This window comes from Catharus ustulatus, chromosome 22 (assembly GCF_009819885.2).
Source record: "Catharus ustulatus isolate bCatUst1 chromosome 22, bCatUst1.pri.v2, whole genome shotgun sequence".
Taxonomy (NCBI): domain Eukaryota; kingdom Metazoa; phylum Chordata; class Aves; order Passeriformes; family Turdidae; genus Catharus; species Catharus ustulatus.
In genome coordinates this window covers 6020191-6030989 of record NC_046242.1, presented here as the reverse complement: position 1 = coordinate 6030989, position 10799 = coordinate 6020191, and the positions used below count along the sequence as shown (strand labels likewise).

General features: G+C 51.8%; 1 protein-coding gene across 1 annotated transcript; it reads right to left on the bottom strand.

Annotated features, from left to right (window-relative positions):
* Positions 1-3150: 3150 nt before the first annotated feature.
* RHBDD2 (rhomboid domain containing 2) lies at positions 3151-9713 on the bottom strand. The gene is made up of 4 exons (XM_033078478.2): positions 9539-9713; positions 8068-8469; positions 7560-7710; positions 3151-5478 (listed from the first exon to the last, which is right to left on the bottom strand). The coding sequence occupies exons 1-4, from the start codon at positions 9696-9698 to the stop codon at positions 5070-5072; spliced, it is 1122 nt and encodes a 373-aa protein (XP_032934369.1). The 5' UTR covers positions 9699-9713; the 3' UTR covers positions 3151-5069.
* Positions 9714-10799: the final 1086 nt, after the last annotated feature.

The following is a 10799-nucleotide window of genomic DNA, read 5'->3' as shown; positions in this document are numbered from 1 at the left end:
GGGTTACAGTGGGAGCAGCGCTTGGGTCACTGTGGGGTCATGGGCTGGGGTCAGGGGGCTGAGGTCAGTTTTGGACACTAAGCTCAGCCTGGATTCTGTCTGTGGCCACTCCTGAGTGCACGTGGTGCTGCTGGGGGACTCTCAGTTCCCCCAGGTCGGTGCCCAGCCCAGGGCCCCGTGGGGTACCGAGGGGGCCCAGGGTGGAGGCTGGCAGCCGGTCACTGGCACCCTCCGTGGGAGCCAGGGGCTGCTCCAGCTGGGGCAAGCACGTGCTCCTGGTTTAGCCACAGCCCAGACCATTGGGGGGGTTTGGGGTGGTCTTTCCCTTGCTGCCACGCAGGAAGTTGCACAAGCAGCTCTGGAAGCATCCCCAGCAGTCTCAGTGGGAGATTTCACAACCCCGACCCCAGGTCCTGTAAGGATTGCTGCTCTCCTCTCTGTTGTGTTTTTGGGATTTTTTTTTTAGGGGGGGAAGCTGGGTTACAACTCCGCTGTTTCTGGCTTGGCCAAAGGGAGAGGGACAGCTTGTCCTGACCCCACTGAGCAGCCCCATGGCCCTGTGGGGTCACTTTGGGCTGGGTCCCCTCTCTTTGCCTGCTGGGCACTGGCACATCCAAAGTCACCATCCTGTGCTGTGCTATCGCTGTGTTGACGCTCGTTCCAGAGTCAATAAAAGACTCAGGGAAGGTCCAAAGTTTAAGCTGGGCCTGGGAGGCACCTGAAGAGGTGAGGAGAGGGCACAGACTTGAAGACCACCAGCCCAGGGCTGCAGGGACCCCCTGTTCCCTGACAGCATTTGAGCAGAGGATGAAGGGTGTGAAGTCACCTGAGTATTGATGCCACTCACCTGAGTTTTGGGATTGACCCCATGGAAGCTCACTGGTCTGTGTCTGTACCCCATGGGGTGAATGGACACGGGTTAAAGGTCCCAATGGCCCTGAGGGCACAGCAGGACACAGCAAGTTCAGGGCTGGGGTCATCCCATCAGGTACCTGGACTGGGGACAGGCATTATGGGACAGCCTGTCCCATTCTGTCCCCACAGGGAAGGGGCAGGGGTCTCATCACACCCAGCCCAAACCCCCCAAAGGGAAACAGCAGTCCTGCAGCCCACAGGACCTGCTTGGTGCTTGGTCAGCACTTTGTCTCTCTGCCTATTTCTCCCACCTTTCCAGCTCACCTCTGCTCACAGCATAGTTTGAGGCTGAACTTTTGGCCACAGAGCCTTCACAGTGCCAGCAAACATCAAAGGACCCCATGGGACATCCATGGAGGTGGCATCTGGCAGTGTCCTGGGCCTGGCACAGGGATCTGGCCCCCAGTCAGGATATCTGCATGGCCATGCTTGGCCAAAACTTAATGACAGGATAGCAAACACAGACCTGTTTTCCTTCCAGAATCAATATTCCCTGCCAGGCCTCCCCACTTTGTGGGTCCCCTCTCACTCCTGGATGGGGCAGCAATGTAGGTCCAAGTCAGTTCTGCTTTCCTCGTGTATCCTTGTGTATCCCTGACTCCTTTTCCCTTGTGCCACGGTGGGAGCTGAAGAGCAGAGGGATTGGACTTGGACTTCCAGAGCATCCTTCCCAAGGCAGGACCACTACTCCAAGGGCAGGGAACTGGCTCTGCTCCCAGCACTTGTCCCCAGACTGTCCCTCTGCAGTGACCCTCTAAGGACACAGGGGCAACCCAAGGGGATTTCTGGACTGTCTGCACACCCTGTGGACAGACACAATCCTGGCACAGAATGGAGTGGCAGTTTTACTGGGAATGAGCCAGAGAATAACAAACCTCCAGGGACAGCAAGTTCTCAGGGACAGCCATCCCGGGCTGAACTGGGAGATTACTGATATTTTTTTCTTTTCTTCTTATTTTTTTTCCCCCTGCTTTAGGAACTTCAATTCTCTGTCTCCCCGCCAAGGAAATGAGTGGGTACTGCAATGTGTGATGAGTGACATTAGCTTAGTTAGGCAGATGCCAAAGCCCAGTGAGCTGATGACTTTTATCTCCCTCTCTTCCAAATTTAAATCCTCTTCTCAGCCTTAGACACGTTTGGAAATGTCTCATCCCAACCTGTTTCCTCCCTCTCAGCAACTTCACTTCCCTGGGTGATGAATTCTGAGTTGTGAATGAGTTCTGAGGAACTGAGACTTTTTGGACTCCACTGTCCAAGAGCATTCCACTGTGGAATGAATGCCCTCAGAAAAGCAGGGAGCAGAAATCTCCACAAACATCTTGAGGGCACTGAAGTCAGGTCCAACACATTGCACATGACCAGTAGGTGCAGCTGGACTTGGAACAGCCCTGGGTGGAACACTTGGAACACTTCCATGGTGGAAGCTGTAGAAATCAGAAACACCAAGTGATCTGCCACAGTCACCAAGAAACTCCCAAAAGATCTGGGAGCAGAAAGAAAAAATATCCAAACTGTGGTTTTGTGCTCATCCAGCATGTCCTGTCCTCAGGGCTCTCCTGGAAGGCTGTGGCAGTTGTCTTGTCCCAGCACAGAAAGGTTCGTGGCTGGTGTCTGCTCCTTCCCTCCTGGGTTTGCACCAGCTGGGACAGGGGCTGTGACACTGTGGGGACTCTTCCAGGGCTTCCTCTACCGCTATAAAGCCAGGAAACTACTCCCTGGAAACACGCCCTCCCTGTGACAGCTCTGCGGGGAGAGCGAATCTCTCACCAGATCGACTGATAAAAGAGCTGGACAGGAAAAACAATCGGTTTCCAGCGTTTTCCAGCGTGCAGTACCGCCTGTCCCCAGTGCTCGTCCTCAGTGTGCATCCAGGGCCACCAGCCTGGCACGCAGCTGATCCCATCCCAGAGATCCCACCCTGCCCGCTGATCCCATCCCACTGATCCCACCCCACTGATCCAATCCCAGATCCCACCCCACAGATCCCATCCCACTCATCCCATCCCACCAATCCCATCCCAGAGATTCCACCCCACTGATCCTGCCCACAGATCCCATCTCACTGATCCCACCCCACAGATCCCACCCACAGATCCCATCCCACTGATCCAATCCCAGATCCCATCCCATTGACCACACCCCACAGACCCCACCCCACTGATCCTATCCCACCCACCCTCTGGAGGGGCACACTCCAGCTCTTCACTTATAAACAAACCCAGATTCGAACCAGTCTGTCTTTCAGATTCTATTTCGAGTTCACAGTTTGGACAGATACAACATTTGTGATTGCTATCAATGCTCATCACTCTTCTGGAAAAAAATCAGTGATAAAATTTCTAAATTTACAGGTAAGGATTTCACAAGGAGGAAAACCAAGGCACTAACAGGAGTGGAGTATCAACATTCCAGTGTTATCTCTAGCATTTCTTTCCTGGAATTAAAAATACGCTTTTAAATTCCAAACAAGCTCCTTATCCCGCTCTTGTTCCACACTAAAAATATAACAATGTAATTGCTGTCAGCAGGAAAAACAGGACCACCAAATCAAGTCTGTGATCCCACAGAGAAGTGAAATAATCAGCTATGAGACAGAATTGTCCCCCAACTCCCAGCTGGTTCCCAAGTTGCTGCATCCTCCAGCTAAAGCCCTGCCTGAGGTGCTCACCTTCACAAGAAGAGCTTGTTACTCATGTCTGACTTAGCTGAGGTGCAAGTTCTCAGCACTGACTTTGGTCTCCTCCAAAAGGAAGCCCCTGCATCCCACATGGGACCATGGCAGTCATTCCAGAGGGGCTGCTGGAGAAGTAAAGCAGCTGGATGACAAGATGGGGCTTCTTCAGAGCCTGATGATGGGAAAATGAGGCAGGGACATGCTCTGGAAAATGCAGCTGCCAGAGCTGCCTCTGGCCAGGCTCACCGAGAGCAGGGAGGAACCCCGAGGCTGTTGAGCTTCTGGGGATGGGTGAGGCACTGCAAGAACATCTCCAAAAGCAAGAATGGCACTTTGTGCTTCATGGAGCACAGCAAAACTCCAAGTAGAGTCAAGGGCAATTGTTGAGATCCTGGCTGATTTACAGACACAGAGACAGCAGATTCCTCCTGGGCACTGGACACTGGACTACACAGCTGAGAATAAAGCTCAAATCCCAGCAACTGGACAAACTCCTTCATTACAGCCTCAGGCACCAAACAGTGCATCCTATTGCAAATCCCTGGCTGAAAACTCCCCTCTCCCACACACCTGCCCACAAGCTCTGGAAAAAAACAGAGAGATTGTGCTAATATTGGTGGGTGAGATTGCTGAAGCTGAGAGTGTGAACACCCCCAACAGCACTGCTACATTCCACTTAATTCTTCTAACCCATTGTTAAGGAGTCCCTCCCAGCTCCTTGGATTTATAAACATTTGCTCCACAAAGGGCCAAAATCCCTCAGTGAAAAGTCTCCCATTACTTCACAGGCTTTTGAGGTTGCTTTATCAAGTGCTGGTGAGTGCTCTCAAAAAATGAAGGCAATCCATTGATTCAGGGACAGGACCTTCAGCATTTTAGAGCTGTTTTGGGGCAGAAGAAGGTATTCTCTATTCTATCCCCTTGCCCCAGATTGGTGTAATAAGCCCACTTCAAGGCACTCTCTTAGAGGACAAGTCACCAGTAGAACAGACATCTGTCCTCCATTTCATTTTAAGTTACAAACTAAGGCTCCTGTGATTCCCACTCCTTTTGGGTTCTAGCTACATCACACCTGTAAAAGGACAGGAATGTAAATGGGAAGTGCTTATTGCTACAGCTTAGTTAAACCCCAGATTTGCTCAGTGTTTTGCCTGTGAGGTTCCTGCCTGGGCCTGGGGAGCTGCTGCACTGGAACTCCAGTGGGCTTGTGGAAAAAGGCAGCTGCTAAATGCAGCAAAGAAAGACTTAAAAAGGATGAGAAATTCACAGAGGTGATCCAGCCACACCAAAAGTTTAAAAAAATATAAAGGAAATATAATTCAAGTAGACTATGCCAGGGAGCAGGGGAATGGCCTTCACTGGAGCTACCAACCCATTCCAGCACTCAGCCCAGACACAGCAAAGATGCCAGCAATGCACTGCTGTGTGAGCCTCACACAGTGGTCCTGCCCCTGTGTGAGCCCTGCTGCTCTCTGGAGGATCAGTACACCTGGACTCTGGTAAATTCAGCTGAAGCAGGGGCCACTGGGGTTGCTGGATAGCCTGGTGCTTGCTGAACACCAGCCAGAATGCCCGTGGCTGCAGGTGGCTGTGGCTGAGCTGGGCACACACGCTGTGGGACAGGGAATTTGCCCAGCTGGCAGCACTGTCCTGGTGAGGCTCCAGTGTGGGCCTGCCCAGGACACTCTCCAAAGGCACCTCTGGCTTGGCAGTGGGAAGAACTGAGGCTGTGTCCTGCAGCACGGCCCTGCTGAGGTCCCTGCAGTCCCAGAGTGAGGCCATGTCCTGGAGTGTGGCTGTGATGAAAGCTCTGAGCACTGTGGTGAGCAGGAAGAGCCAGAGGCGAAGGGCAGCTCTGGGTGGGGTAAGTGCCAGGCACGGGCATGATCCTGGGCAGGAAGAAAACAGAAGGTTACACTGTGCTCACAACCGACATTGCCTAATTAGTGCTGGAAGTGCCCTGGGGGCAGATTTCCTCCTGACCAGCGCTCACAGAGGTCACTGCAATCCATCAGAGGGATTCACTACAACAGAAGCTCTCATTATAAGCAGCACTTGAGTAAAAAATGGCTTTAGTGGCCTCCCAGGACAGCTGCTCCCACTCCCAACCCACTCGGATTCCACACCCACTGAACCAGCGTGGCTCTTGGCCCCAGACTCTTTGTGCAAGGAATACACAAGCCAAACTGCAACGTGCTTTGAGATCCCTGTGCACATCCTCCCTGCCCTGTGAGTGACACATCTGCCAAGGCATTAATCAGGAGAAGTTACAGCTGCCAAGTGTTATTTATGAAGAAAACACAAAAGCCTTTGGTGCAAGTAAGAGCACAAAGTATAGAGGAAAAAAAAAAAAGGAAGGAGGAGAGAGTTAGAAATAAAAGAGTTAGAAATAAAAGAGAGAGTTACAAATAAAATTACTTATTCAGAAACAAGGGCTAGGAAGTGTTTGCCAGCACAAGGCATGACTCATCCTGCCAAAACCTATCAGGAGAGAAGCAATCTGCCTGGAAGCCTCAGCCTCTGGGACTTCAGGAGTGCTGCTCAGCCCACGCACAACATGAGGATGAGAGCTGAGAATCCAGGCAATATTCATGAAGCCATGAGTGCCAAGTTCCCAGCAAGAAGTAGAGACTGGCTCATGATGGGGTTTTCAGGCATGGAGATTTCTTTTTAATTATTTGAGGTGTGGGTTTGGATACTTTTTTTATTTGTGGACACAAACATAATGCCAAGACCTGGACTTCAAAGAAATCTCTCCTGTCTTGCAGCAATTTAATGCCTGAATCTTATGAAAATTTAAAATGAAACAAATCCCAAATTATTAAGAGCTCTTGCTTGGAAATAAGAATGGAAATAATAAAAATTAAACTTCAGAAGCACTTACAGAAGTTGTATCTAAGACACAGACATGCAAATTCTGCTGCATCCTAGAAACATCTTCCCACGCCCTGCCTGATATTCAAATGTTCATGTAAATATCTTTGTGTCACAACAGTCACCTCACCAAAGGAGCAGCTTTAGACACTGAGGTGCTGTGCACAGCAGGATGGCACTGGTGCTGACACAGGCTCAGCAGGGAGCCAGGCTCCCTCTCCTCCCAAAATCTGCACTTGCACAGGAGGGAGAGAGGGAAAACACCAATTCTGGGTCTGTGTGGCCTCCCCTGCAAGCACTCACACGTTTTGAGTGTCCTGATAGCCCTGGGAGACTCTCCTGCTACAAACAAGGGTTGCTTTTATGGCTTCCCATGGGTGAGGCCAGTGCAAACACCTGGGAATGCTTCCACCTCAAATAAAACTTTACAACAAGCTGATGGCTTGAACAATACAAAGAATTTAAGCCTGAATAGAAGACTATTTTTACTCTGTGAAACTGAAAGGACACCTTAGAATAAGTAAATATTTGACCTACATTTTCAAGCTTTTTAGAGTACAAGTGAATTCTCATGGTTTGTGCTAAACTGAAAACCCGCTGAAAGGTTAAAAGAGACTAAAAGGTCTGCACTGAACTTTGTGAGTGCCATCCTTAATTTATAATGCTCTGATCCTAAGTAGGTTTGGACACAACTCACTTCACAGCATTCCTGGCTGAAGAGGTGGTGCAAATAAAGATAAGGATCATGCCCCAGGGAGCCACATAGCCAGGAACAACTCCCTAATGCTGGGGCAGAGTTACACAACTTAGCTTTCCTGTCAGCCCCAGCTGCAATATTCCCATGTGTACACACTGCCCTTGCAGCAAAGGAGAGGTCCATAACCTCATCCAGCTTTCACTAAAGACTTGGTTGGGTTCATGTGTGGTAATTCATTAGTCACATTAATGTCACCAGTGTAACATCAATGAGTGACTCTGCTCCCCAAGGCACCCACGATGTGAACAGGAGAGGCACAATGCAGCTTCTAGAGATGATTTAAGGCTTCTACTCACACCTCAGAATTCCCCTACAGTTCTCAGGAACTGCTGTACTTACGTGCTGCTTTCAGAGGCTCTCCTCTCTGCTAAGGACCCTGGGATGTATTTCAGCCCTGGTATCCTCTTCAGCAGAGTGAAAGGGAACACTCGGTCCAGCTTAGAGCCCACAGACTCTGGAAAATCCAAGCAGAAACAGTAGCCAAGACCATCTGAAGTCAGGAGCTTGTTAAGGAGAGCTGAGGACAAAACACACCCATTTCTGACACAGTCACACAGAGTCCCCCTCTGTCCACAAACCATTTCTCTGGAGATTTCTACCAGTTCTACCCAGCACCACCTTCAGAGACCATCACCCTCCTCAGCTCCACGTTCTCTGCATGCACTGAGAAGGGGCAGCATGAGGTGAAACACAAGTGCAGAATGGGATGAGCATGAGAAAAGCCAGTGAGGGCTGAGTGCAGGGCAAGAGTCCAGGAAAAGCCAGTGCACCTCAGCAATGAGAACCACAGCACTTCCTTCCCAGCACGACCCCACACGGCTCAGGGATTCCCACTCAGAAAGGATACAGGCTTCCCCAACCAGGAGCCCACACAGGTTCCCCAGGAGGGAAGAGTGGGGGACAAACCACGCTATGCAGAGCCCAAGCCACGGCACCAGCACCACAGGAACTCTGCACCCAAAAAGCAGAGTGCTCTTCATGCGGGAGCGCGTGGTAGAAACCCCCAGCGTGGCAAAAGCCACTGGCATGAACCCTTTGGCATCTCCCACTTCCAGCAGCCTGGAGACAAGGGGCTCAAGGAGCAGGTACAGGAGGGCAGAGAGCACGGAGAAAGCAGCAGTGAGGATGCAGTGCTTCACCGTGCCCATGTTCTTCTCAAAGCTGCCAGCAAAGTACCAGATGATAACTGCACCACAGGCCAGCGAGCTCAGGTCCTCGTAGATGAAGATGTAGGTGATCAACCTGTGAACTGAGCACAGCAGCACCTCAGACAGGCACACACAGCACTGGGGTTGCTATAAAACAATTACATGCTTGAGCAGAGGGAGAATGGGCCCACAGGATTAATTAATCGCTTTCATTTCTATCCTGGTGTAGAAGAGAAGGAACCTGAGGCCTTTAAAACCAGCCATAAATAACCAGATAGAGTGAAAACAAGTGCTATCTTGGGTGTCACAAACATATGGGCTGGCTCTTGCTGCTCCCTGGGAAGCTGCCTGGAAAAAAGCAACAGCATCTGTAGTAAATTTCTGTCTCATTAAAAGAGGCAAGAGAAATAAAAATAACTGTTACAGTACCAATGATTTTGGTAAAAAGATAAACACTTTTAAATTGCTGGAAGGACGATTTTCATCACCAAAAGTGTCTGGAGGTTATCACACCTCAGAAGTGCTTCCAGGCCCTCTGTTTAGGTGTTCTCCAAGGCACACAGCAAGGATTGAGACAGACTTCTCCACCTCCCTCCCATCAATCTCAGTTCCACAGCCAGAAAAATACCAGTGAGAAACAAAACAGCACAGTGCAATCCCTGGAGATGTGAGGAGATGATGGAATCAAGCCATCAGCTCAGAGCCCTGGACTGATAAAGGAAATCACTGCATGGGGGTAAGCTGGAACATGGGTATTAAAAGCGTGATAAAAATCATTCTGGAAATACCACAGGGACTGGGAAACGCAAATCCCTCAAGATCCTGGTAGTGTTATCCACTGGGCTTACTGTTAATGGACAGAGATGAGCGTGTGGGGAAGCAGCCTGGTGTCGAGGGACTGAAATGGGTGCCTAGCAGGCTCGGCGCAGGTCAGGGGAAGCGCATGGAAAGCGGAAGAAAAGGGACACGGAGGGAGAAGCTGACTCGGAGACGGGCTGGAGGAAATGCACAGAAATGGGGGCTGAGGAGGGTACCACGGGGTCCAGCGCAGGACAAGAAGGCCGGAGAGAGGGGACAAAAAGGCTCCGCTGGGATTTGGGGAGGACGCGGAACAGGGTGGGCAGAGGGATCAAGGAGGCGGCGGCTGCGCCCGCCGGCGGCCCCGCTCACCTTCCCCATCCTGCAGGGCTGCGGGGCGCAGGGCTGCGGGGCGCAGCGCGGCGGCGGAGCGGCCGGCGGGGCTACCCCACAGCAGCCCGGGCGCGGAGGCACCGACCGACAGCAGCACCGTGAGGGCGGCGGCGGCCGGCGGGGCCGAGGGCGCCGCCATTGCTGCCCCGCGCGCCCGCCGCTTCCGGCCGCCGCCGGAAGGCCTGGCCGTTACCATGGCAACAGGAGGCGCTGTGGGGCCGTTGCCATGGAGACCGGGGGGGTCTCTCGCCCTCTATCTCCTTCTTTCTGTCTCTCTTCCTTCCCACCCCTTTTGAATTTTTATTTAATTGTTGTTATCTTTGCCCTATTCAGAAGGGGAAAATATCCCAGCTAGAGGTGTGAGGAGCCCGCCTGGCCTGGGTTACAGCCGGGTGTTCCCACACGGGGCCGCCCCAGCGTGTGGGAGGCCATCTAGACCTGTGCAGCCACCACTCCCCCGAGCCGCGGGGCCTGGCTGCTGGGAATCAGAGAATCAGTCAGCTGGAAAAGATCTCTGGGATCATCGAGTCCAACCCGTGACCGATGAACACCACCATGTTAACTAGACCAGAGCACTGCGTGCCACATTCGGTGTTTGTGTAAAAACCTCCAGGGGTGGAGACTCCACTACTGCCGTGGGCAGCCCCTTCCAATGTCTAATCATCCTTTCTATGAAGGAATTCCTCCTCGTGGTCAGCCTGAACCTGCCGTGATGCAGCTTAAGACTGTGTCCTCTCACCCTGTCTACCCCGGCTACAACCTCCTGTTGATAATTGTAGAGCACAAGAAGGTTCCCTCCAAGCCTCTTCTTCTCCAGGCTGAGCCCTCCCAGCTTCCTCAGCCACTCCTGGTGCTCCAGACCTTTCCCCAGCTCTGTTCCCTTCACTGGACACTCTCCAGCCCCTCAATGTCCTTCCTGAATTGAGGATTCCTGGACATCAGACTCAAGGCTGAGTGTTTCCCTGCAGGTGTGATATGTGGAGAAGGAGAGGAGCATCACACCCCAGCTGCTCCTGCCGTGTTCCTACCAAAACCTGTGTGGGGTTTGTATTTACATGCACTGTCTGCCTGCCATTCCCCACAATATTGGCTTAATTGTCTGGCCAGTTCTAGTCAGATCTAGGAGAGGAATGGGCAGCTCAAAAATGAAGATATCAAGCTCCTTGCAGGACTCGTGGACATAAGGAGATGATGAAGTAGGGAGAACTTAATCTGATTCCTTTGGAGTAAAGCTTTCCTG

Bases quoted from the DNA above. Each gene is read 5' to 3' on its own strand.
- RHBDD2 (XM_033078478.2), bottom strand. From the start codon at position 9,698: ATGGCGGCGCCCTCGGCCCCGCCGGCCGCCGCCGCCCTCACGGTGCTG. The intron at 8,470-9,538 runs GTGAGCGGGGCC...TGCTGTGCTCAG, and splicing joins AGCCCTGCAGGATGGGGAAG to TTCACAGGTTGATCACCTAC. The intron at 7,711-8,067 runs GTATCCTTTCTG...TCCTGACTTCAG, and splicing joins GCTCCTGGTTGGGGAAGCCT to ATGGTCTTGGCTACTGTTTC.